The sequence below is a fragment of the Acromyrmex echinatior genome, chromosome 16 (genome assembly GCF_024713525.1).
Source record: "Acromyrmex echinatior isolate Ae372 chromosome 16, ASM2471352v2, whole genome shotgun sequence".
Taxonomy (NCBI): domain Eukaryota; kingdom Metazoa; phylum Arthropoda; class Insecta; order Hymenoptera; family Formicidae; genus Acromyrmex; species Acromyrmex echinatior.
Window position 1 is genome coordinate 7,433,509 of NC_141867.1, and position 24,626 is coordinate 7,458,134.

The window sequence follows — 24,626 nt, forward strand, 5'->3', positions numbered from 1 at the left end:
GAAACAACGCGAATTAGAGGAAAATAGAAATGAGTCTCGCGGAAGCGAGTGAGTGATTTGATTCGAGCAGTGTGCTGATTGTGCATCCGTGACAGCCTTCACGGCGGTCATTGAATCGCGTTCGTGGTAAGGTTAGGATTCGAATGTATTTCATCAATTGTACAGTAGGTTTGTTTTTTTCCTCCGCCCGGTGTATCGCTCGCTCGGTATGATGATTGACGACGAGGTTATGGCGGATAAGGGCTTTTTCATCAAGTTGGTGAACGACGAGAAAGTGAGGCATATTTTCGATTAAATCCGCATGCCATTTCTATGATTCACTGTGTGGTTTTTTTCCTGATAGTTAAAATAGTAAAGCGGGATAAAATAATGGGGGGAGGGAGGGAGAATGTATGCTCTGGTCAACATTTTTCTTTTTATACGAATTGAAATATTTTTCAGAAATACTGAGAAAATTAATCTTGGAATTTATTTTAATTTGTGAAATACTTAAATATTTTCGAAATACACTAAGATTTCTCATTCTACAATTTTTGAAAAAACATCTTAAATTTTTATAGATTTAATATTTTATTTATTTATAGATTTTTTTATAAGATTTATTTATAAGATTTCGTCAAGAATTTTTCAAAATTCATATGTATAAAGAAAAAAATTCTAGGGAAGATATAGATTTTCTTCATACTTCTAAAAAATGTCCTAGTTTATATTAAAAAAATGAGAAATTTTATAAACAGTTATATATGTTCAAATCAAACTGACTTTTGATTATACAGAATAACAGAACACATTTATGACAATGCAAATTATCTTTATTTCTTGATGTGATCCTCTGCTATACTAATTATACTTATTCCAGCGTTTCACCAGTATTTGGATAGCATAGAAAAATTTCTTAGTACACTGGAGCTATGCTCAGACTGCCTGTTTTACACTACTAAAAGAGTTGGTCTCCCAGAAATTCCTTTAATGGTTCAAACAGGTAGAAATCACTTGAAATAAGATCATAATTATAAGGAGAATATGACATTAATTCCCAGCTGAGTTTCTGTAATACGCAAGTGGCTGTGTAAAGACATGCACTGTCCTGCAGTAACAAAACACGTTTAGTGATCAAATTAGGCTGTCTTCTTGAGAGTATTATGCACATCTTTTAAAATTTGACAGTAGTATTCATTCATAATTAACAGAATATGCTCTTTTTATATTTACAAGATTAAAAGTCATGGTTTGACTTGAATGTAGTTATTCAGAAAAATTAAACAATTTTCATCAGGAGCATAAAGATGAATTCAATAATAGCAATTAATTAAAAAAAAAATAGTATAATTCATATTTGACGTATATGATGGGACAGCGAAACAATTACCTTAAAAATGGGACATTTGATAATAATACTAGCTATTGAATGCAATATTTGACAATATTAGATATACTAATAGATTTATTTACAATGAAATAATAATGCAAACATTTAAATGATCATATGATAAAGAAAGTATAATTATCAGACATGATTGTAATATTAGATTATTAATAATCTAATATTACATTATAAATAAATTACAATAGAGCAAATAAAACCCTACCTAATTAAACAGATATGTGTGTGTGTATATATATATATATATATATATATATATATATATATATATATATATATATAAAAGATATAATTGATACAAAATGCCACACAGCGAATTATTTTATGATCCAGTTCTTAAGATATCACCATGGATTATTAATTCGTGCATTCATTTTACAGGGCAAAGGGTTGTTCTCTAATCGCGCATTTAAGGAAGGGGATGTGATACTCGAGGAGAAACCCGTGATATGCTGTCAGTTCTTGTGGAACTCTCAGTTTGGATACTTGGCGTGTGACAATTGCTTGAAACCTTTGGAAACAGCCGAGGAGAATGTCCGTAGGCTAACGGGTAATCCAAACTTTGTTGTACCACACAAGGAATGCTGCGAAGTAAATAAGAGTTTAATAACCGAATGCCATCAATGCGGGGTCAAGTACTGCAGTGTAGAATGTCAGAACGAAGCGTTTCAGAGGTGATTACGAGTTGAACTTTTTATATCACTCTCTTATTTAAAGAATGACAACTAGAAAAATTTAGTTTTCCAGATAAGGAGAAAAATTACTTCTTCAACTTGACAGAAAATTATTGACTAATGAAATATTATCGGCAAAAAAAAATTTATATATGGATGGTATTCATAGTCAGTTCTTATTTTAAAACTGTCTTAAGATGCTAATATGCGATCTCTCTGATCGGTTCATAATATCTTAAGACGGTCCAAAATATAAGATCTGATAAATATATATTCCCTATATATATCCTCAACATGATTAAATATTATTTTTGTCATTCTTGTTTTTCATAATCTTAAAAGAACTCCTTTTTTAAATTTGTGACAATTTCGATTTTTTATAAAGTAGTTAAGCTAGTTGACTTTTGACAATGGGTAGTGTTTAATTCATTTATAGTAAAAACTTGAAATTCATTTTTTTAGTTGTGTTACTTTTGTAGTAAGGGAGCGATATAATTAAACAAAATTTAATTCATTAACATATTATGAATCAAATACTTTGTGTAGTTAAGTAACTAAAATGTAGTAATAAATCAGTGGTCAATACGAATCCATGATAGACTCCATGTCTACTAAAAGTTATCAACTGAAGGTGGTCTCAAAAAATGAAAACCAGTTCTATAATTTGTAATCAATTATAAGCATAATTATTTGTATTATAAAATTTGTTTATTTTTAGTCGTTCACATAATTGTGTTTTAGACTCACTGTCATCAATTTATAACTACAATTGAACTTTTACGTTTGCTGTAGTTTTCATTATATATTACACTTCATTTATTGTTTTTCAGATATCATAGTACACTGTGTTTACAAGGGAAAATCAAAGATGAGAGCCATCCTCTCAATCAATTATGTGAAACATGGAAACAAATGCATTATCCACCTGAAAGTGCATCAATCATGTTGCTAGCAAGGATGGTTGCTGTAGTTAATCAAGCAAATGATAAGGAGGAAGCTTTAGCAATGTTTTCACAGTTTTGCCATCGTACCGTTTCCAATGACACGCACGAAATTGTACACTATCTATTAGGCGAAAAGTTTGTAGGCCAGATTGATATCCTTCAGCAAATGATGAAGGAGGCTCTTAATACTGAGTACACTGCACATGTGTGTAATATGCATATATTATTGTTATATGTATGCTAATGTTAATTGGAATTTGTTTTTAGTGGTTCACACCAGATGGTTTTAGAAGTTTATTAGCTTTAGTGGGAACAAACGGACAAGGAATTGGTACGAGTTCATTCAGCCGCTGGGTGAAAAATGTTTCTGCTTTAGAATTGCCCAAAGACGAAAGAATTTACATTGACAAGTTGATAGAGAGAATTTATGACGCAATGGACGAAGGTAATTTTTATCTTTATAATTTATTTTTCTCTAGAGCGTTCAATAAATATTTATATAACTTCTGAAAATTTCTTTCACAGCGGTAGGTCCGTTTTTGAATAATGAAGGGTCTGGACTCTATGTTCTACAGTCGTCAGTAAACCATAGTTGCATACCAAATGCAGTTGTTGAATTTCCTTATTCAAATAACACTTTAGTATTAAAAGCAATACGAAATATAAAAGTTGGCGAGGAAATCTGTACAAGTTACCTCGACGAGTGCCAGCTCGAGAGGAGTAGACATTCCAGGCAACAGGCACTGAGCTCTTTGTATCTGTTTGTTTGTCATTGCGATAAATGTCAAGCGCAGGCAAATGATCCTGATGTAACATCTGACGAAGAGGAATCTGATGAAGACTGATCAGTGCTAGCTAAAGATGCACAGGAACAATGATATAATTTTCATAATAAACAAGAGTTATATATTGAATAATATCTAATATCCCCTTATTACATAACAATAACGAATCCCATTACGCTTTACTTGACTATCATATGTATGGCACAAGTGAACTTTATCAGTAAAATAGCATGTAGAATAAACATTACACATTTGGACTTTTAACAAACTTACTTTATTATTGTAACAGAGGCTTTTAATGTCATTTCTATGTAATAAAGTTATATAATAAATTTAATACAATATTTTGCACTCTTCTTTTGTTTTTAGTTTGAACTCGAAGGAGCGATTAATTATTAATTTTTGTTATTGCTCTGTTGTTACAATGTACTATTTACAAATTTAAATAATATTCACATTATGTTAAAATACAATTCATGTACAATTCAAATCAATCTATATAATTTTCGATTTTGCACATGTTTAATAAATTAATATTTAAAATTTTTACAGTTGATTTAAATATTTCATGCAGGCACCGCATGCATGAAATATTTAAATCAGCAATAAAAATCGTCGCAATTTTAAAAAGGGAATTATTCTAAAGTTGTAAAAAACAAAGATGACAAAAATGATATCGATCATATTACAGATATATAAAACGATATAACGGATCTTATATTAAGGAGTCTTAAGTCTCAATCATGTTCAAGTAAATTTATGAAATTTCTTGAACGTGCGGCCTTAAGATGTCAATGTTTAATTTTATTATAAAAAAATTCATACTTATGACTGAGCTTGTTGCTCAGTCTGAAGTGTTAATTCATTTTTTCCCATTATCATAAAATTAGATATATATTCAGGTAATGGTGGCATGAACACGCGTCTTTCAACTAAGGCAGTTAAAAACTTACCCATGTTGCGACTACGAAATTCCCAGCTAAAACAGAAGTTTCATATTAAATAAAACATACAAATAGTGATCGGGTATATGTAAAAAAATTTTCTTACTTCATACGTATAGTATTATTAGGCAACTTCGAAGCTACACTGTCATGTTTTATAGATTCCTCTGACCCCTTTATAATGAGCTTCTCTAGAATCGGAGGATCTTTGCCGAAACACTGTTCTGCATATTTTTTTCGTTGCTTGCTCTGCGTATAATCCACGCCATTATTACTGTAACAAGGTTATACATTATAGTGTATAAAATACAGTTGAATACAATTAAAATATCTCATAGTATATACATTGAGTCAAATGTATCTATAAAGAAAAAAATAAATAAAATAAAATATATTTCAAGAATTACCTGACGACAGGTTCAGATGGTTGGTAAACAGGTGGTTGACTAATATCTTCAGCTTGTAAAACATTTTGTTGTTTAATCCATAATAATTTTATTAAAGATTTGAGGTCCCTGCCCATCAGTTTGATTCTTTTACTATTATTATAACCTAGGTTGCTAGCTATCACTTTTATATATTCAATTGATACATTCTTCTTTGAGCAAAAAAAATATTTTTGTTCGAAAAACAAGGCGAAATAGGTTGGTGTGATGTGTTGTACTTTCTTTTTCTTTTTCTTCTCCTTGACAGATATAAACATGATATTGTCGTACATTATAGCTTTTATGTTCACGTCCAAATCCTTAGAATGAAATTCCTCTTTGATACCTTCCTCTATCTCTTGTCTATCAAGATGCTTCAACTCTCTATTTAATCCTGACAATTTGTATCCGTACCATGTTTTTCTATGGCTATGTCTGCTTATATCTAAAATTAAAACCATTATTTCATAAGATATTAATATTTCTCATAAATTTTATTTCGAGAATTTGAATTTAATCCGGAACTGATAGTGGATCTATTGGACCCTCTCAATCATAAATTTCTTTCTCAAAAAATGTCAAATAATTCAATTTTCTTTGGCTGTGTTCCATTTAATACTTGTGGAATCATTTCATTTTTGTCGTTTATCAAATGTTAAACAAGAACAAATGATGTTCGCGAGCATTGAGAACGTTAAGTGAAATGCAGCCTTTATGTTACATCTACAAATTGGGATTACTCTTATTAAATATACTTAACATTAATTCTTTTTTATGAGTTATGTCATTTTAGTTCCTTGAAATTAATCCTCTGCTGGTCAAGTTGAATTTTGAAGCTACAGTCAATATTTTGATTTTGGTGAATTCTACTGGTAGACAAACTTAAATATATCTGTACATGAAAAATAAGTAAAAAAAAAAACTGTAAGAATAAACAAGAAAAATTATAATGTTTAATCACTTAAAGCTTCATTAATTAATATATAAGACAATCTTTAGACCTTGTTATTCATACAAGTTTTTATCATTAAAAATAAGTAAAATGCAATCTGACTTTTATGATAGAAAAACTTTTTAAAATTTTCACAAATATGTAAGATTTTTTTTTTCAAATTTTTATACAGTCTGAAACAACACAAAAATTTATATTGAAGCTCAAAGACTGTCAAAGAGACTCAAAGTTTCCATTCTTGAAAAATATTGCATACATAAAACTAGGGAAATACTACAGTATATATTACGTATATTATATTATTTCCCTAGTTTTATATATGCAAATTTTTCAAAAATAGAAACCTAAAAAATAGAAACCTAAGTTGCTAACAGAAGATTCAAAATTTCACATGGCCAATGGAGAATTAATTAGTATCATTTAATTAAAGTAAACAAGAGTACTTTTAGTGTCAATGTTACAGAATTTTTAGCTCCAAGGATTAGTATTTATGATTTTAAACTTACCTGTTACTTCTAACGTTGTCAATCTGTCATGTAAATCTTTCAAACTTAAATCTGCATTCTGTAAATAAATCAGAGGTAAAAATGATATTACGCTATTGTAAATGTTTAAATTTCAGACGAAGAAATTATAGGAAGTGATTCTTACGTCAAGAATATCCCGGATAACGTGCACGACATTAAGTACCGTAAAATTCTTGTGATTCTTAATCAATTTGGATCTAACGCGAGCCCACGATGTCTCTGGAAAAACGGGTATCACGGCACTTTCCAATTCCTCAAATTTGAATTTGTTTATCACGTTGGTTAACTGACGCTTAACAAGAATCGCTGACGCTGTGACATTCGGAAAAAAATGCGGTTACATCGCATCAGCGGCATAAAATGTTTTAAAACAGCCGAAAACTGGCTACGCGCGTGTACTTACACATGATTGTTGTCGCAAACAATATCCACGTAATATCCACGAGCAACTTTTAAAGTTTTCCCTCTTTCACCATCTTTCACCAACTGTCATCAGAAGTTTCTAGTTAAATTAATCGACGATCAAAGTCGCAGAAGTGCCAACAGCAGGCTAAAGCCTGGGACACAAGTCTGCTTGTTTTCCTGCTGCTAGGTATTAATCATGAAACTTTTTTCCTAGGATGAAAAGTGAAAATTTTAACCATGAAATTAACGGAGAAATTTTTCATTTTTCACTTTTCATCTTAGGAAAAAAGTTTCATGATTGATACTTTGGATTCCTAGCTGGATTAAAATCTTTGACCCGGTCTCATCAACTTCGATTAAGTTAATCTTCCAAATCAATCAACTACAGTTGAGTATTCCCCTGTTACAGTCGAACGACAGGGGGAATGCTCGACTGTAGTTGGTTGGTTCTTACATTCTAATCCAGATTAAATCTTCGGTGGAAACTAGGCCAATTTTGATCACGTGACTTATTTTGACGCTAAAAATAAGCGTGGAGCGTCAGCATAAAGTGGCATCTTTAATTCAACTGTCAGATAACTCATAGTGGAATTCACCAATTTTCCGGTATCCGGTTATCTCTGATTCCATCATGAAGTAATTAGCAGATTGCATCCATGATTGCATAATTGCATGTGAGCACATGTGAGTTTATATGGATTATAGTCTAGTAGAGAGGAAAAGAAGAACTGACAGATTCTGGTATCACTGCATATTCACTGTGACATGACTGCCTAAGCGTGAGTTCACTGACATGCAATGTGAGGTAGGAGAAGACGATAGGATGTATGCGATCGATGATGAGGAGGAAATCATTCCAAGATACTTCGCCGTGTGCGACTTTTACGGCGTAGAGACATGCTTCTGTTGGAATGCCGACAAGCTCATGATTTATCCCTACACGAGGAAGAATAGTTCAACACAGGACACGCGGATTTTGTCAACTCCAGCCCCCATCAAAAAAGTACAGTTCTTCGACTGCAGAGCTTTTCTGATATGTTCGCCGCAGGGCGCGTACAAAGTGTCACGGAATGGCGAGTTCGCTTTGCTGAGCAAAAATGCCTTGGGCATGGGCGGCGAGTTCTTTCAGGTGCTCATCGTCAAGAACAACGGCGTCTATCTTGACAATAAACAAGTAAAGTCCTCCATGCTATTGTTTCCCCTTATACCGAATGCGAGCGAGACAGTGTGTACTTTTCCTCTGAATCCAGCGAACATCGAGCCGCAGCTCATAAGTCATTTCACTGCCGGTTGGGAAGTTGAAGGAAGTCTGTGCGTTGTCGGATATCACAGGAAGTTGTATACGCTGAAGGCCGATACTGTACAGTTGGTTTACACCAGTGACAGCACTATCGTGGACATCCTACCTGTGAAGAGACGAGATAAAGTAGCTGGTCTACTGCTGCTTACAGAACACGCGAATCTGGTAATCTTGGTACATGATACAGGTAACAAATGTACAGGAGAACGTGGACTGGTTTTTGAAAGAATATATCTTGGAGAAAATAACAACACGATACTCTGTGCTGTTTTCAGTCTACAAAAGGAAAATATTTTGTGGATGATTTGCTGTAATCAGTTCAGGACATATTACATAAGAAAGGAGCTCTTCGTTGACATGATTCAAGAGGCGAAAGTAGAAGAGAGAACGTTTACATGTATGCAGTATTATAAGCCAAATATAATTCTAGGTCTTTCGCAAAGGAAGGAATTGATTGAGGTGTCTCTAGAAGAATTGGATAATCCTTTGTCAATCGATAATAATATTGTTCTTCATACCGGAATGTTTCAAAAAACAGATATTATCATGGAGAAAATTTGTGCCAAAGTAAAGGAGCTCAATGCACTTTATGAGAATTTGTCAAATGAGCAAGATAAGCTGAAAAGAATAAATATATACGCTGCCAAGCAAAAACTACAAATAAGTCCTGATATTGAGGTATCTAGACTGTGCAAGCATCGTTATCTTGGTTTAAATATCCCAGATAAACTGCCTAAAAGTAGTTATGTGGTGCTCTCTTTTGCTTCTAAAAATCAAAGCACATTCTGCATGAAGAAAGTCGTGGAAAATCATGCACTCAAGATAAAAATGCCCATCAATAAAAATCAAGTATTACGTTCTTCATCTATCAATATGGATTTAATTACATTGATGAACGAACAACGTCCATGGTGCCTCGTACAGAATTTTATAAATCCTCTGCTACAGCATATTAAGAGGAAAGGAAGGTCAAAGGAAGATAAGACTATCTTCATAGATACTAAAATATCATCGTTGCTACAATCAATAGCGAGAAAAGAAATGAACATGACAAAATTATGTGAAATAAAAAAAATCGTACGTGCAGAATTAAGCAGATATAATGATAGTTGAGGAACTATTTATATAATTATTTAAATTTGATATAAATATTTTAAATATACTATATTCTATTTAGTGTTGTATTAGAAAAAAAACACTATCTAGTTCTTTAATTAGAATAGTATTTTAATACAAACTTTATGACTTTCTTAATTTGATATAAATAATGCTGTACAGAGAGAGTACTGAGTTTTAAATGCTGAAGATTTTATATTTGTTTTATGTTTTTGTACATATCCTGTACAATGGGGATACTAAATACTCTAAAAGATAAGGTATGATTCCTTACAGAAATTCAAGAGCAAAACTATATAATCATATGTTCGAAATGATTTAGTTTCAAAGACACGAAGTATCAAAATTGAAAAGAAAATTTTGCTTTTTTAAAATACGAAAACTCGAATTATTTTGATGAAACTTTAAACCTAAAATACAAAAGTTCATCAAGTTTCATTAAAATAATCTGAGTGGGTTTCGAAATTTTTGGAAAAATTTTTTCTTCGACTCTGTATCTTTAAAACTAAATCGTTTTGGATATGTAGTCAGAAGCTTTCGTCTTGAATGTATAAAGAATTACCATTTACTTTTCGAGTACTTATTCACTTTATGTGCTTATATTTTTATGTGCTTAGTATTGTCTTCTAGGCAGATTTTATATATATATATATATATATATTTATATTACATTTATAATACAGAAAAGATATAAAAAGTTGTTAGAAATTTTATATTATAATTTTTATATAAAATGAAAATATAGAAAAATGTGATGTGAAGAGAATCGGACAAACGATAAAGTACAGCAATTGTGATATCTATTAGGTGTTGGAATTAATTCGTAGCGTTTTACAAGTGATGGGAAGTACTTTCATTAATGTATTTTTTAATGCTCATGTGAAATAAATAACATTCTTTCATTAAAAACGCTACGAATTAATTCCAACACCTAATAATTTCTAGACATTTTGTAAAGATAATTAAATATAATTTAAGGAAGAACATATATTTATTGTGATAAATATTTTTTCATATAAAACTTTGTCACAAGTCAGATCGGCTCTCTTTGTTACTGAATTCAATTACTGAAATTACATTCCTTTACAAGAGAATCCTCTCGCTTTGTTTATTAGCGTTGATACTTTTGGCGTATATTACATATGTAAATGTAATTAATTTTTCCTAGTAATTAGAGGCAATAATTTTCATGCTTTATTTGAAAACGAATATAAGTATGCCAAGTGGGGATCTAACGATCTTAACATACTAAACATATGGCAGTAAGTACAAACTTACTAAATAAGAATTATAAAATCATTATTCAAAAATGGTAGACATGACAAATCTCAATAAATATAAATGTAAAATGAAGAGCATACATATTAACACGACATTCATTATATTATACATACTGTGTGTAAATCATCGCTGTAAAAAATGTCACGTTTTATCTTCCATGCTGTAACTTCATATATATAACAGTTTATTGTATCTAGACCTATTAGCCTGCAATAGAATGCTGTTTCTTTTTTATCAGATGTAATATATTTCTTCTCTACATATAATATTTCTGTGTTTTAGACTCGGATAGTACAAAATATTAATAATATTCATCGCAGTTCTCTTATTGATTTCCTTTTTGTAAGTACTTCGATCAATAATATAATCTACGAAGAACAATGTCAGGTAACCATTTCCTATCGCGTTACGTTCTATAGAATCCAAAACCAGATGTTGCACCTTGTAAAATATTTCAATATAGAGGCAATCCACGATTAACAGACTATGCCGACATATTTTAAGTTAATTTAAATTCTATTTTACTTCTACTGTTTCAGGTCTGCTAATATAGAATTACCTCATGTAGATGCATAGAAAGGCTCGCTTTGTGCCTAATAATTATAGTACAGTTGTACATCACGTTAATGTATTTAATATACATATACCATAAGTACTCAATTAACAACATTATAAATTATCATATACATTTGCCTCATGACTTATAAAACAGAGACCAACAGTTTAAGCAAATTAGACTCCTGAAAAAGTATTAACAATATTACGCAGTGAAAAGAAAGTTTTAAAATATAAGCTTCTAAAATTAAACAATTATAATAAAAGACTTATGATTTAGATTTCACTCTGAATATTCTAGGGTATACTAGGTTAGAAAAATTTTACTCTTCAAATAAACAAACATTTTCTTTAGCAAACATTTAATCTTTCATTTTCACGTAGTAAAATATCACTTTAAAATAATAAATCAATCAGTCGTCAAATTAATTTATTAAGTACCTAATAAAGAGTTATTTAAAGTTTATGAAGAAAACAATATCAAAATCTCATTTTGTATTTACATTTGTATGATACAAATATATAGTTTTTATATCAATATAGTTTTAGCTAAATTATAATATTACATGTGATTTTAATCGGAAACGATTAAATTGTTGCTAAGGAAAGATCAAATCCAAATCAAGCAAAAAAAAAAACAAAAAACGAAATTTTATTTCGTTTTTTAATCTTAACATCTTACTATAAGAAAAACAGCACATATCTCCTACACTCGTCTTAAGATCCTTTCATTAGGATAATAAATCGCAAGAAAAAGTGATATAAGTACGTGACTGCACCAGCTATAATAGGAATGTACCTAACGTATTAATAAGACTTCAGTGTCTTAAGAGAAAGAAAAAGCGGAAAGGAATTACTCCTAGTAAAATTGATTTAAACACACAACGATAATATCTATATAGAGAATTTGTTAAGGCACATAATATAAGTACAAGTAATTATATCAATTATACATCAAGTCATTTCCTCGCTGCTACTCGCTAATTGGGCCATTTTAAACTATCATGTACGTTTAGATTCGTATACACAAATAAAAAAAAAGTAACTAAACTCTCCAGTTTTTGGGGGAAGTTGATCTTTGAATAACATATACTAAATCTTCTCCAACCTTTTTTCTCGTTCATTTGTACTGTTTTCTAATATATATGTATGATGATAAAATTCGACCGTGTGGCTAATTTCATATATTTTATTTTTGTTCTCTAACGAATCTTTCGTACTAAAATATATTCAAAATAATGTCAAGGCATTATTGCAGCGTAGTTTCTATCACTTTTCTTTCAATTAGCTAAAAACTGTACCCGTAATACCATTCGTTTACTTGCATTGAAACAATCGTAACAATAGTGTTTTGATAGAACATTACGTATGTGACGCATACTATATAAAATCTAGAAATAGAAAAATCTAAAAAGAATTTCTTAAGAAAGACAAAGAAATCTTTGATACATGCAAGCGTAAGATAAAAGCAATTTTTTTAAATTTTAAGATAAAAAACCGACATGTTACTTAATAAATTTTAATTCTCTTATTTTCTTTTTTTCGTAATTAGATAAGCTTCAAATCGATATAGTCGAGTATATTTTGATTTTATCGAGTATAATCGAGTATATCTTGATTTTATCATTTATTATCTATGAAATGCTATATTGACAACCGATTACGTATTATTTTCTTTATGCAAACTATCGATGTAAAATTATTTTTTTTATTATATATTTATGAAATTTATTGATTTATGAAAAACGGATACAGTTTCTAAGCCAATCGCAAAAAACATGAGGTGCCTGTTTCGTGATAAATACCTAAATATTTCATGGAGTATCTAGTATCACAGTAGCAAAATATGTCATGCCAGCATGTTCTGCTCTGTGTTGTTCGATGCTTTTAACGTTACTGACTTCGTCGACAGTATCGAGTGCCGTCGACCGTTCTGCAAGCGTTAAGAATTATCCTGTTTAGGCAAGAGATTTGTTCGTTCCTCGTCGTTCACTTTCTTTATAGCGGGCGACATGCGTGCCACCTCGGACTGCCGAATGAGAACGTCTGAATCTGATGTGTTCAATGAATCGCGTTTAGCTTGAATTTCCACTGGACTCGTTTGTACCTTAAATACATATATTAGTCATCAATCAGAAAGCAATAAATTTCGCATTAGCTTAATCTTATCATGAGATTTGAGATATCTTAACCCTTTGGCAGCAATAGCTGGATCATTCCAGATTCAACAGATATTTGTTAGTTTTTGCAGATTATTTGTACATCTTCTAAAGAAATCAAAACTCAAAACTGCTTTTTTCCTGCTATTTTATGTATTAGATTTATACGCGGAATGACTTTTTTGATTATCTAATAGAGTATGGATCAAGAATGATTCCAGCCATAGTCCTTTGAAGGATACATCTGAGGATTAAAATGTGAGACATGTAAAAACCTTTGATGAATTTCTCATTTTTCCTTCATTCCGGGGCGAGATAAACTTCGAATTCGTGATCGGACTGGCGCTGACTGGAAGCGGTGACGTCGGCGCTGTCACACTACGTATGGGTGAATGAATAATGGAGTCCTTTCCCTTCTCTGCATTAATTCTATCCGCGGGCAAAATCGGAGATTCAGGTACACTACGATCATCTTCCTCCAGAGAATGCAATAACTGCAAATTAATAAATCAGTCAGTCAGTTCGTCCAAGATTAACGAAAAGTTTCGTGACAATTTCTAGTAGTTTATGATTTATATAACATTTATACAACCTTCTCCACTTCATCGTCGAATTGTTCCTGACTAGGCAGCGGATCCTTTTGTCTTCTTTCGAGAAGTGTAGCGCGCTTTGCGGCGAGGTACAGGGATCTCTTGACTTTTACGTAAAACACTTCAGTCACTGCGCGCACCGTATAATCCGGTATAAAGGTATGACGTAACATTGAATCCAAATTGACAGACTGAATGCTTCCGACTGTCTGTGGATTTGCATTTGTAGGCGACTCGGCTGGGAATGAAACAGCTTATAGTAAAGCTCCATTTACATGGGTAAACATTATCAAAGTGTATCTTATTCTTACCGATTCCAATGTTAGCGGTAAGAGCCTGCGATCCAAAATATGTGAAAGGGCCACTTTCAAACATCATATTTTCTTTTCCCACCGTCACTTCGACGCGACCTTCTAAAATTAGCACAAAGTAATCGACCGCTTTTCCCTGTTGATAAATTATCGCAGCCGGATCAGTTTTGGCTTTCTCGCGCGATTTCACTTTAACGTGATAAATAATATCTTGCTTCAGTAAACGTCGCAGAATCGTCTCCGATATAACGTCGGATTTAAACGTATCCACAGCTAAAAATCACACAAGATAATTACAAATCAAACATCAAAAGATATAAATACTTTGCAATCCATCCGATATTACTTACTTGTTGACAAGTACTGAAACATTGCCAACGTTAATTGTGGTGAGATGTGAATTCGTTGGTTTTCCTTTTTCTCAGCGAATATGGTGAAATCCGTTGGCATTTTCGAACGGACCTGCCTTTTACGTTTACTTCTGTTATCCGCTGCAAAAAATTAACATTCAATTAAGCCTTACGAATTTGACGTGTAAACTTGAATTTTCAACTGCGAAAGAATTTCGCGGTAAGCATGAATAAACAAAACCTACTGAACACATCTGTCTCGTCAATAATCTCAGCCTGAATCAATTCTTCGATAACATCTTCCAATGTTATCAAACCGATCACTTCGTAAAACGGATCACCTTCGCCTTCGTTATTAACTCTTTGTACAAAAGCCATGTGGCCTTTGTGACCTAAAAATATACGCGCGATTATCACTTATTATTTTTGTGAAATCTATAAAAAAAAAAGAAGAGTTTGATATCATACAAACCTTCCTTGAATTGTTTAAACATTATGTCCAATGTAACATCTTCAAAAATAAAATTACATGGATTTTGATAAAATTGGCAAAGTGTCTTGAGAGGCGTGTTGTCGTCGGGATCAACAAAAGCGAGATCTTTGATATACAACATTGTTACGATGTTCGTTCTTACATCTTCATACACTGGTATACGTGAGAATCCTAAAAAAATAAATTGCACAATTTAATCCCAATTAACTTAATAAATCTACGTTATTCTATAAAGTTGACAGGAAAATATTTAATAATTAATTACTATTAATAATTATTAAAATAACCATAATTATATTAAATTATTATCAGGATTTGATAAAACTAAATATTGATTGGAGTTTATCTTTAATAAGTGTTTGTTTGATTAAATTGATAATATTTAGCGTTGATACAATGGGATACGCAAACATCGCTAAAATTCTCTTAAAATATTGTACCTGATTTCATAATCTCAGACACAGTTTCAAAATCTAGAATAGCGTTATAGTTCAACATGTATACATCTTCGATTCTGGTCATAACATCCACTACGGTCTTCTTCCGCAGTTCTAACGCTCCTGCAATTATATTTACTTCATCTTTTTCTAAATCGTTGTATTCGGTCGTTACCTAGAAAGGGTCCTGTATAGTATTAATGTATCAATTTCACGTATTCATGCATTTCAGGCATTTCTAATAAGATTTTTCCACGTAATTTTTCGCAGTTGTAAGCATTATCAATATTTGTTAAAGATAATAAAATTGTAATTAATTATATAAAGGAACTATGTTAATTGTAGTTATCACTGAAAACCGATGCAACTACAAGTTATTGTTTTATACAATATGCACAAGACATTCTAAGTTAATTTAATTATTATACAGCCATTTAATATTTCTTACCTTGACCAGCTCTTTCAAGCGTTCTCGATTATACACATTTCCAATCTCTTCGCCGAGAAAAAAATCAAGACACTTGCTAATTGGGTAACTTAATGGAAAAGTAATTAGCATTGTCAATTTAGTTAGATAGATGGTATTTGCGCCGACACATAATCCGTGTCTGCTACAAAAAGCCTATAACGCAACACATAATAAATCATACCTTTAAGCTCAAAATTTTCGAATAAATTATGGAAAAAAGCTTTTACATAATGTAAAAAAACATACCTGTGGCGAAATTTCACCGAAAATGACAATAGCTAATGTTGAGCAGATAACAGCAACAATCCCGGATGTCAACTCATCCAATATTATTGTAAATATTGAATTGACAAGAACATTGGAAAATAGAATAGAACATAAAAGGTAATTTCCGTGATTTCTTACTGGCTGAATAGTTCTTGCATACCTTTTCTCCTACAGAAAAAATAGAAGTAACGCAACGTAAGGGAAAACAAAAATGTAGATAAACTAAGAAAACGGATTCGCTTACTTTTTCTGTACCAGTGTTGCAAAGTATTTTCAATTCAGTTCTATCTATTGCCATTAAACCGAGATTGAGACCGGAGAAAAGTGCGGACAAACTGAGACAAGTGAGAATGATCAAAATAGCGATCCAGAGCGGTAGTAATTTCTCATACGTGCTGATCTAAAAGTCCAAATTATAAATAATTCTACTCTGAATAACGAAATTTTATATTAAGCCTAGATACAAGATGTATCTAGATAAAATCACGACGGTGAGAAAGAGAGAAGAGAAATATGCTCACAGTGTTGTGTAGCGCAATGCCTTGGTGTCTAAACAATACAATATCTTTATTTAATCTCTCTTTTTCATATAACGGCCGTTTTGTGCAAATATAAAACGACGATCCTAGAGGGAGTACTACACGAACGGTTGCCGTAGATTCCTCTATATTTTCCACCTTAAATATTAAATGGAAATTAAACAATATTAAGTATTAGTGAGAAGTATCCTTTATAATTTTTTTTAGTAACTCGAACGCTGATACTCACCGGAAACTCGTTACTTTTAATTTTGTCGCATACACTGCCTCTGTCCGCCGGAATGTCGGTGAAGGTGATCAAGGTGTCCTCCGTGATGCCGGTGCCGAATAATCGAATTACCGCGTTAGTTCCTGCCAAAATCATCGGAATACCCTTCTCGTCGTGTATGGGTTCTTTGTCGGCCGTGTCTATTCGTAATCCTTCGATATGTATGTCTGTGTAATTAAACGGAAAATCGCGTTGCGCACGAAAATATTTTCTGGAAATAACAAATATATTCGCAGATTAATTCATTTCTCATCATTATTGTATCGTTGTGCGTCGCTGTTATTATTATAATCACGATATAGATACATCCCGCGAAAAAAAAAGTGGTTAATAAACGCTAATGATGAGTGACATAAAACGTGTTATCAACACTCATTTTCGAGATACCAATCCAACTCGTTAATCTATAGAATTAATCGTGGAGAGCCCTTTCATAAATAAGACTATCATAAATAAGGCCTTAAGATAATGAGATAATGATATTTCAGATTGTCGATAAATATAAAAAATTACGTCACTATAATAAAGCATGCTTGTTATGCATAAGTGTTTTTATCTTCTTAGATATCGCATGAACTGATTTCGTAAAATATCGAGTGCAAGCAAGTAAAAAAACCGCTTTTATGTCTTATTTATTTTCTTAAAAATTACACAGTGCAACAAATCTGGATCAAACAATAATAAGATTGAAAACAAGACCGTTTATGTAAGCACATCTCATAAACACGAGAAGCGCCATTTTCGATCAGTTAAATGTTTAATTATACATATACATATACAGGGTGTTTGGAAAATAATGGTAAATCGCATGGAGGTAGAATGGACTAAACTGAGAAGAAAAGTTCTCTACCATTTTGCAATTTTCACAATAGTTAATAAGATATTAATTGCTAAAAATTGTCGAAAATTGGTCTTCAATAATTTTTTACTCAAATACTGTCAACTTTATAGAAAAACTACAAAAGATAAAAATTGTTTATTTTCTTCTCATAGAACTCTACGAATTTTTTCACAATTTTTTATCAACTGTTTAGTACTGCATTTTCTCATTTTTATTAACATGAGAAAATACGTATTAAAAAATTCTGAAAAAATTCTAAAAAAATTCTTAGAGCTCTATAAGAAGAAAATAAACAATTTTTGTCTTTTGCAGTTTTTCTATAAAGTTGATAGTATTTGAGTAAAAAATTATTGAAGACCAATTTTCAGCAATTTATATCTTGTTAACTATTGCAAAATAGAGGATTTTTCTTCTCAGTTTAGTCCATGCAGTTTAGTTCTACTCCTATGTGAAAGATCATTATTTTCCAAACACTCTATATATATTTTTTTTTTCTTCAAATGAATTTATCTCAAAAATATGATTGCTGTTACTATTGAATTTTCAATAACTAATTCACAATATATCAATTTGAAATAATAATTCTCTAAAATTTAATTAATATAACATCTAACTTTTAGTTTAAAATCAATGTTTGTTTCTCAACAAGTAATGAATTTCTTGTAGGACTTTTTATATTGAAATATACTTTTTAGAAAATTCCATCAATTTTTAGAAAATCCGCTTTGAACTTCTTACATAATAACGCAAATTTGTCTAATGTATGTAATATATAGTTATAAGAAATTTAAATATTTTTTCATAATATATGAAAATAAATGTAATGATATGAAAGTCTTTTTTTTATTGCTTATATATCATTTTAAATAATATATTAAAATAAACTTTATTGGCAATATTTAATGTAAAAAATTATACTGATTTACAAGATTTTGTTTCTCAACACTTGAATGGCGATGGAATTCTTCTGTATTTTCCTCTGTAAAGCAAAAGAAAAAAAGTTATAAATTATTAAAATTTGTAATTAAAAAAAAAAGAAAATCCTTAATTTCTCAGTATCTGATTATGAAACTTTTTAATCTGATATTCTTTTGCAACAGCTAAAAATACATAAGAATCCCCATTCGAGTGTTGAGGAAAAGAAAACCTTGTAATACCAATGTTATTATACAAATAATGAAGGTAGAGTTTGAGTTCGTTTTAACCGGAGGATTTTGCAGAACAACCTTTCCATAAATCGGAGTGAAAGGTCGATTATTTTAACATCACATTTTTTTCGGTTCGATGAAGCAGCGTCGGAGGAACGAGTCCGTGGCATAATTTATAATTGTAGAAAATGACGCGATTCACACGTATCAGCTACGTAAACGTCGCGTCGCGCGAGCGATGAATAATCGCTAAACGGCGGAATATATGGGTCGCCAATTTCTATTTTTGTTCATAACATGGGCCAAGTTTGAATTGGTTTGAATATTGAATCGCAGACTGTTGAACCATCGCCAAGCAAAGAGGTATGGTCAATGGTAACTTCACTCTAGATAGCGTGTAGTTATCGCTTCGTCCCTGCTGTTAGACGAATTCCTCAACGTGCCCAAATGTACGCGTCTAAAGTTGCGCATTCCACTCACGGGAGCGATAATATATACGTCCTAACATTTACCATCGTGCGACATCATCTTCTACTTCCTAATACGATACATTTAGCTCTCTGCAATGTTGATTGACGGGTAAACAGTCGCTGAGGAAGAAAGCAATGAAAATGTGATTTACAAAATTAAACAGTTCACATGCTATACAAAGTCATTCGTCTTCTCATAAATCAGCGTCATCATAATATTCGTGAGAATAAACGTAGATAATTCCGATGTATATATACATTTCGTATATATATATCACTTTCATTCTCATACCGATGAGTCGATTATATAGGTGAAGAAGTAGAAAGTAATGAATTATCTATTTACAAGAATTTTAAACTATTTCTCTGTCATTGTTTGTGTCACGTAACTAGGATTTTGTTTAAGGAGAAACGTCAAATTGGAATTAAGATTTTTAAACCAGGAGAGGAGTAGTTGAATAGTATATACTAATAAACTTATTTCATATTATCATTTTTAATCAATTATTCTAATTAATTATCACTTTCGATTAATTATTAGCAGATGAAAATCAACACAAAATCAACACATATTTAATTTATTAATTTATATTTTTCTCTTAAAATTGTAAATTGATTCATCGAAAACTGGAAGAACTTAAATTTATACAATGGTTATTTTGGATTCTCAAAAAATCTTTCTATAATTTTCAGCTCCAATTTTATTGTACTATAAATGTGTAATTCTTTTTGTAATTATTTTTGTTTTTTAATGGGCTCTTTCTTGACTACGCTCATGTTTCCTATGTCTTTGTTTTAAAAGCAGTAACAAAATAATATTTTGAACGTTGCCATATGGACCCGAGTTCTATGAGATTTAAATAGACTGAGACGTTAATGGGAAAATTAGAACGATTAGCGGTCATTTAAAAATCTCTGTTAGAGAAATGGAAAAAATTATAAATGGAAATGTATTTTGCGTCAAAACGTGAAACATATGTATATGTAGTCTTTGCTAAAAATATCAGGCACCTATATTTTTTGTTTCCTATTGGTGATCTGTATTATATATAAAGGATTCTTAAAACAAAGGATAATTTATAGTAAATTTTATAAATTAATTTTTGAATTAATTAATGGTTAATAAGTTGCCTAATATTTTTGATTAAGGTTATACATAAGAAATTTTGCATTAAAAAACGTTACATTATAATAGTGAAATATTTACGTAGTAAGTCAATTAAGTATATGTATTTACGTAGTAAGTCAATGACTTTTAAAAGAAGATTATATTGAAAAGTAAGTCGCATTTTAATAAAGAAAAAAAAGAAAGTGAAAAGAAGTCGTTGACTTATCAAACTGCTCACGTACACAGTTTCGTATAATTTTTAATATATATTAGGTGTTGGAATTAATTCGTAGCGTTTTACAAGTGATGGGAAGTACTTTCATTAATGTATTTTTTAATGCTCATGTGAAATAAATAACATTCTTTCATTAAAAAACGCTACGAATTAATTCCAACACCTAATATATAATATATATATATATATATATATACTAAATTACATATGTTAGATATACAAATAAACATAATAATTCTTCACTATTTTTTATGGAATACAATATTTATTTTGAAAAACAACATATCGACATAATTCAATCATGAAAATAATCCATTTTTTATCTTCCTCTACCTTTTAGGCAAGTTATATAAATTCTTACTTGTTAAAAAGATTAGTCTTTATTTGCAAAAAATTCATGAAGCCATTTTGTTATTTCTAAAATTTTTGTCAGACTAAGATTGCGTTCTGCTATGCTGTTCCACTTTCAGCGTTAATGCGTCATTCTACCTTTATCATTCTTTAGAAGTAAAACAAGGATAGAAAGTACTGATAGCACTGAACGCGCTCCCGCATCGCAGCCTTTAGTCTGGTAAAAAATTTAGAAATGTTGCTGAAATAAGAAAATATAGTTTCATGTGTGCGAATTCATCGCAAGTAAAGATTAGTTTTTTTATCGAATCGGAATCTTGTCTGAAAAAAGGTGGAGGAAAATAATAAAAAAATTATAAGGATTACTTTCGTGACTGAACTATGTCAGTATGTTTCAAAAATAAATATTAAATTTAATAAAGAATAATTAATAATTAATTATTAATTTGTGTAACTAATATATATGTATAATATATATTGTATATATAGAGGACAGCCCCCTATTATGAGATAGGCGCCTAATATGAGATAGCGGCGTTTTCGCTAAACTAATAAATGCTATCTATTGATTCTACCATGAATTTATTGTTCTTGGATTGAAAACTATTTAGTGAAAACTTTATTATTAAATCGCGCCTGTAGTAGTTGCAAAAAAAGATTTTAGAATTTGGATGTCTTCAACTTTCGTTGAGATAAGCTTGTTTATTATTTAATAAGTAAATATTTGACAATAAATTCTTCATGTGTGATAGAATAAGATCGTAATAGAAATATACGTGATACATTGAATTACTTAATTACAGAAGTTAGATTTGATGATCGTAAAACCGTAAGGCGTAGAAATCATAATATGAGATACCCAGGGTATTTCTAATATGAAATAACCTATGTTCCTATGTCATAGAAAATCGTTGCTGAAGTATAAAGTTATTGTACAATAATAAAAAGGACAATCGAAATAAACATCGAGTGCCTGTTTCTGCGATGCTTTTCGTTCCAACTACTTAAAGACGAGTCAGCTAGGTACAATGCATCATATACTCACTTTATACGTGTACTAGCTGTGTTTATTTGTATTTTAGAAACATTAAATAAAGTTTTTTTAATTCCAATACTAATGTACTTTGCATTTTATTATCGATTTCTCGGGACATATTAGGAGCACAATTTTTTCACTTTGCGATTTGCTCATTTTTTATATTCTTTAATTTATAAAAAAAAATAAAATTTGAATTAAATTCTACATAACATTATCTTAAATTCCCTTCAAAATGACTTATTATTTTTTTTAATTCTGCCCATAGATTTCTTGCATTTACCCAAAATAAATTCGGCCTTATAATAGGGGCCTTTCCTCTCTCTTTCTCTCTTTCTCTACATATATATTTACATATATATATTTAATAATTATTTGAAAATTATGCAATTCAATGCATCAAATTTATAATAATCTTAATTAGAAAGATCCAATTTTCCAAGATCGTTAATATCATTGCTAAAATATTAATGTCCAGTGTGAAGTACTTATATATTTTCTATTACTTCATGTCTGTTTTTAGACACTCTTAGTCATTCTCTCAGTGATTAATTTAGATAATTATTCAATATATCCTAACGCTACTTTAAAAAATTGCTTTTTGTGTATGTCATGTGGAAAGAAGATGAAAAATTAATCCGAGAAATTAAGGAAGATACACAAGTGTAGAAAAAGTCAACGGAACAGATCTGTGCAAGATAAGAGTAAAAGAAGGAAATTAAGTTACAGAAAGCACAAAAAAAAAACAAAAGAAAGAAAGAAATATAAAAAAAATAAAAAAGATTAAATTATGAAAAAAAAAATAAAACAATGAAAAAGAAAATAATGGTGAAGAAAATACGCCAATTGACACAAGATATAATAAAGAAAGAAAAAATAGACAATAAAACAAAGAAGATAATGAATACAAAAAAAAAAGAATTAAGAGAAAAAGTAGTATGTTTGTAACGAGAAGAGAAATGGAGAAGATAAAGAAGAAAAAATACAGAAAATACAGGAAAAGATGAAGAAAAGAAAGAAAATGAAGAAAGTGAAAAAAATAGAAAGAGAAGAGGAGGATACGCAACTTATACTTAAATAGAAAGGAAACTATCACAGAATACTTACTCAGGTCCTTCGAGGTATTTTACAGAGATGCGATTTCCGAGGTTGTTCCATTTTTCGTCGCTGCCGTCTCTCAGACAAAAATAGACGACCGCAATCTTCGCATCCGGAACTGTCCGGAATCTGTAGATTGCGCGAGTGCCCGTTGACGATGTCCATACCGCATCCAAAGTATTGTCCGCGTTGTGTGGGCAATCGCGGCTCGATAGCGACCATCGTAGAGCGAGATCGCGATCGAAACCGGTGCCGAGGAACTCGACGTGAGGAACTCGACGATCGTCGGCGGAGTTGGCACCGAATGGCAGTGCCAACTGCGAGATGATCGTCACCGAATTCACCGTAAGCTGAACCACGCGCGGTAGAACGTCGTCGTGACGAACGGCATCGGCGACTATCACCACATCCGTTGCTGCTGTCGTCAACGGTATCGACGTCGGTATACCGGCATTCGCTAGCTGAACGACGTAAATGGGAACGAAGAGTAAAAGAATCGTTGCCGGCGCGAATCGCGAACGGCCGACATACTGCGCCATCATACGACTACTGTGACTCCACTGACAACTTCACTCAGCTCGAGGCGAGAGCTAGTAGTTGTATTTATAATGCGTCACCGCGCGGTGCGCGGCTGATGCGCGCGCACGTGTCTCTTCGATCATTGGTCATTTCTCTATCTGCATACCTTGCCACTTCAGCACCTGAAGCACCGAAGGATGCGTTCCGCTAAAGTCCCTCTAGTAAAGGCTTAAACACAATGGCTCGCATTCAGAACGCGCTTACAACGATGTTAGGGTGAAATCACACGGAAAACGACTGTGGAATAGAGAATGCGTCATAGAAGCAACCAATCAGCGTTATTCTGCGTTATTCCGAATAGCGCTAATTGATTGTTTTAATGATGCATTCTCCATTCCGCAGCCCCGTGTGATTTCACCTTTAGCGCGTTAACATGCTATAATTTACGTTACGCATACTATAGAATTTCAGAGATAAAAGCGCGTTCTGAATACAGGCCGTCCAATCAGAGCTCTGGTGTGTAAGTTCGATATTATATCCCAGAGCTCTGATTGGACGACTCGTTATTTTCTGTTGCCTGTGGTTATTGCCTGTGCCTATTGTGTTTAAGGCCCGTATTTAGAATGCGCTTTTATCGATAAATAT

General features: G+C 31.5%; 4 protein-coding genes and 1 long non-coding RNA gene across 9 annotated transcripts; 2 read left to right on the top strand and 3 right to left on the bottom strand.

Annotated features, from left to right (window-relative positions):
- Positions 1–56: 56 nt before the first annotated feature.
- On the top strand, positions 57–4,138 carry Smyd5 (SET and MYND domain containing, class 5). The gene is made up of 5 exons (XM_011061004.2): positions 57–274; positions 1,766–2,058; positions 2,889–3,207; positions 3,270–3,447; positions 3,528–4,138. The coding sequence occupies exons 1-5, from the start codon at positions 209–211 to the stop codon at positions 3,845–3,847; spliced, it is 1,176 nt and encodes a 391-aa protein (XP_011059306.1). The 5' UTR covers positions 57–208; the 3' UTR covers positions 3,848–4,138.
- Positions 4,039–7,655, bottom strand: LOC105148942 (uncharacterized). Of its 5 annotated transcripts, none has more exons than XM_087414489.1 (7): positions 7,637–7,655; positions 7,039–7,121; positions 6,760–6,947; positions 6,615–6,672; positions 5,139–5,601; positions 4,838–5,005; positions 4,039–4,766 (listed from the first exon to the last, which is right to left on the bottom strand). In XM_087414489.1, the coding sequence occupies exons 2-7, from the start codon at positions 7,040–7,042 to the stop codon at positions 4,613–4,615; spliced, it is 1,035 nt and encodes a 344-aa protein (XP_087270615.1). In that variant the 5' UTR covers positions 7,043–7,121; positions 7,637–7,655; the 3' UTR covers positions 4,039–4,612. The 5 variants fall into 5 exon arrangements, with proteins under 5 accessions (XP_087270615.1, XP_087270614.1, XP_011059309.2 ...); XM_087414488.1 differs by lacking the exon at positions 7,637–7,655 and adding an exon at positions 7,495–7,543; XM_011061007.2 differs by lacking the exon at positions 7,637–7,655 and adding an exon at positions 7,346–7,479 and having other exon boundaries at positions 7,039–7,137.
- Positions 5,922–6,605, bottom strand: LOC147907106 (uncharacterized). Its single transcript, XR_015547727.1, has 2 exons — positions 6,158–6,605; positions 5,922–6,048 (listed from the first exon to the last, which is right to left on the bottom strand). It is a non-coding gene; the product is annotated as an uncharacterized LOC147907106 (long non-coding RNA).
- On the top strand, positions 7,566–10,971 carry LOC147907107 (uncharacterized). The gene has a single exon (XM_087414481.1). It carries the CDS (start codon positions 7,834–7,836, stop codon positions 9,451–9,453), a length of 1,620 nt encoding a protein of 539 aa, XP_087270607.1. The 5' UTR covers positions 7,566–7,833; the 3' UTR covers positions 9,454–10,971.
- uex (metal transporter uex) lies at positions 10,429–24,073 on the bottom strand. Its single transcript, XM_011061003.2, has 14 exons — positions 23,472–24,073; positions 17,137–17,386; positions 16,890–17,045; positions 16,613–16,768; positions 16,348–16,536; positions 16,081–16,254; positions 15,636–15,807; positions 15,175–15,366; positions 14,948–15,094; positions 14,703–14,843; positions 14,353–14,625; positions 14,044–14,279; positions 13,727–13,945; positions 10,429–13,399 (listed from the first exon to the last, which is right to left on the bottom strand). Exons 1-14 carry the CDS (start codon positions 24,002–24,004, stop codon positions 13,235–13,237), a joined length of 3,003 nt encoding a protein of 1,000 aa, XP_011059305.1. The 5' UTR covers positions 24,005–24,073; the 3' UTR covers positions 10,429–13,234.
- Positions 24,074–24,626: the final 553 nt, after the last annotated feature.

What these genes read in the sequence shown, in the direction of transcription:
- Smyd5 (XM_011061004.2), top strand. Translation starts at nt 209, where the DNA reads ATGATGATTGACGACGAGGTTATGGCGGATAAGGGCTTTTTCATCAAG. An exon ending in ATACTGAGTACACTGCACAT is followed by an intron (nt 3,208 to 3,269) that starts GTGTGTAATATG and finishes ATTTGTTTTTAG; the next exon opens with TGGTTCACACCAGATGGTTT. An exon ending in TTATGACGCAATGGACGAAG is followed by an intron (nt 3,448 to 3,527) that starts GTAATTTTTATC and finishes TTTCTTTCACAG; the next exon opens with CGGTAGGTCCGTTTTTGAAT.
- LOC105148942 (XM_087414489.1), bottom strand. An exon ending in TTATCCGGGATATTCTTGAC is followed by an intron (nt 6,673 to 6,759) that starts GTAAGAATCACT and finishes ATTTATTTACAG; the next exon opens with AATGCAGATTTAAGTTTGAA. An exon ending in AATAATACTATACGTATGAA is followed by an intron (nt 4,767 to 4,837) that starts GTAAGAAAATTT and finishes CTTCTGTTTTAG; the next exon opens with CTGGGAATTTCGTAGTCGCA.
- LOC147907107 (XM_087414481.1), top strand. Translation starts at nt 7,834, where the DNA reads ATGCAATGTGAGGTAGGAGAAGACGATAGGATGTATGCGATCGATGAT.
- uex (XM_011061003.2), bottom strand. Translation starts at nt 24,004, where the DNA reads ATGATGGCGCAGTATGTCGGCCGTTCGCGATTCGCGCCGGCAACGATT. An exon ending in TTAAAAGTAACGAGTTTCCG is followed by an intron (nt 17,046 to 17,136) that starts GTGAGTATCAGC and finishes TTAATATTTAAG; the next exon opens with GTGGAAAATATAGAGGAATC. An exon ending in TCGACGATGAAGTGGAGAAG is followed by an intron (nt 13,946 to 14,043) that starts GTTGTATAAATG and finishes ATTAATTTGCAG; the next exon opens with TTATTGCATTCTCTGGAGGA.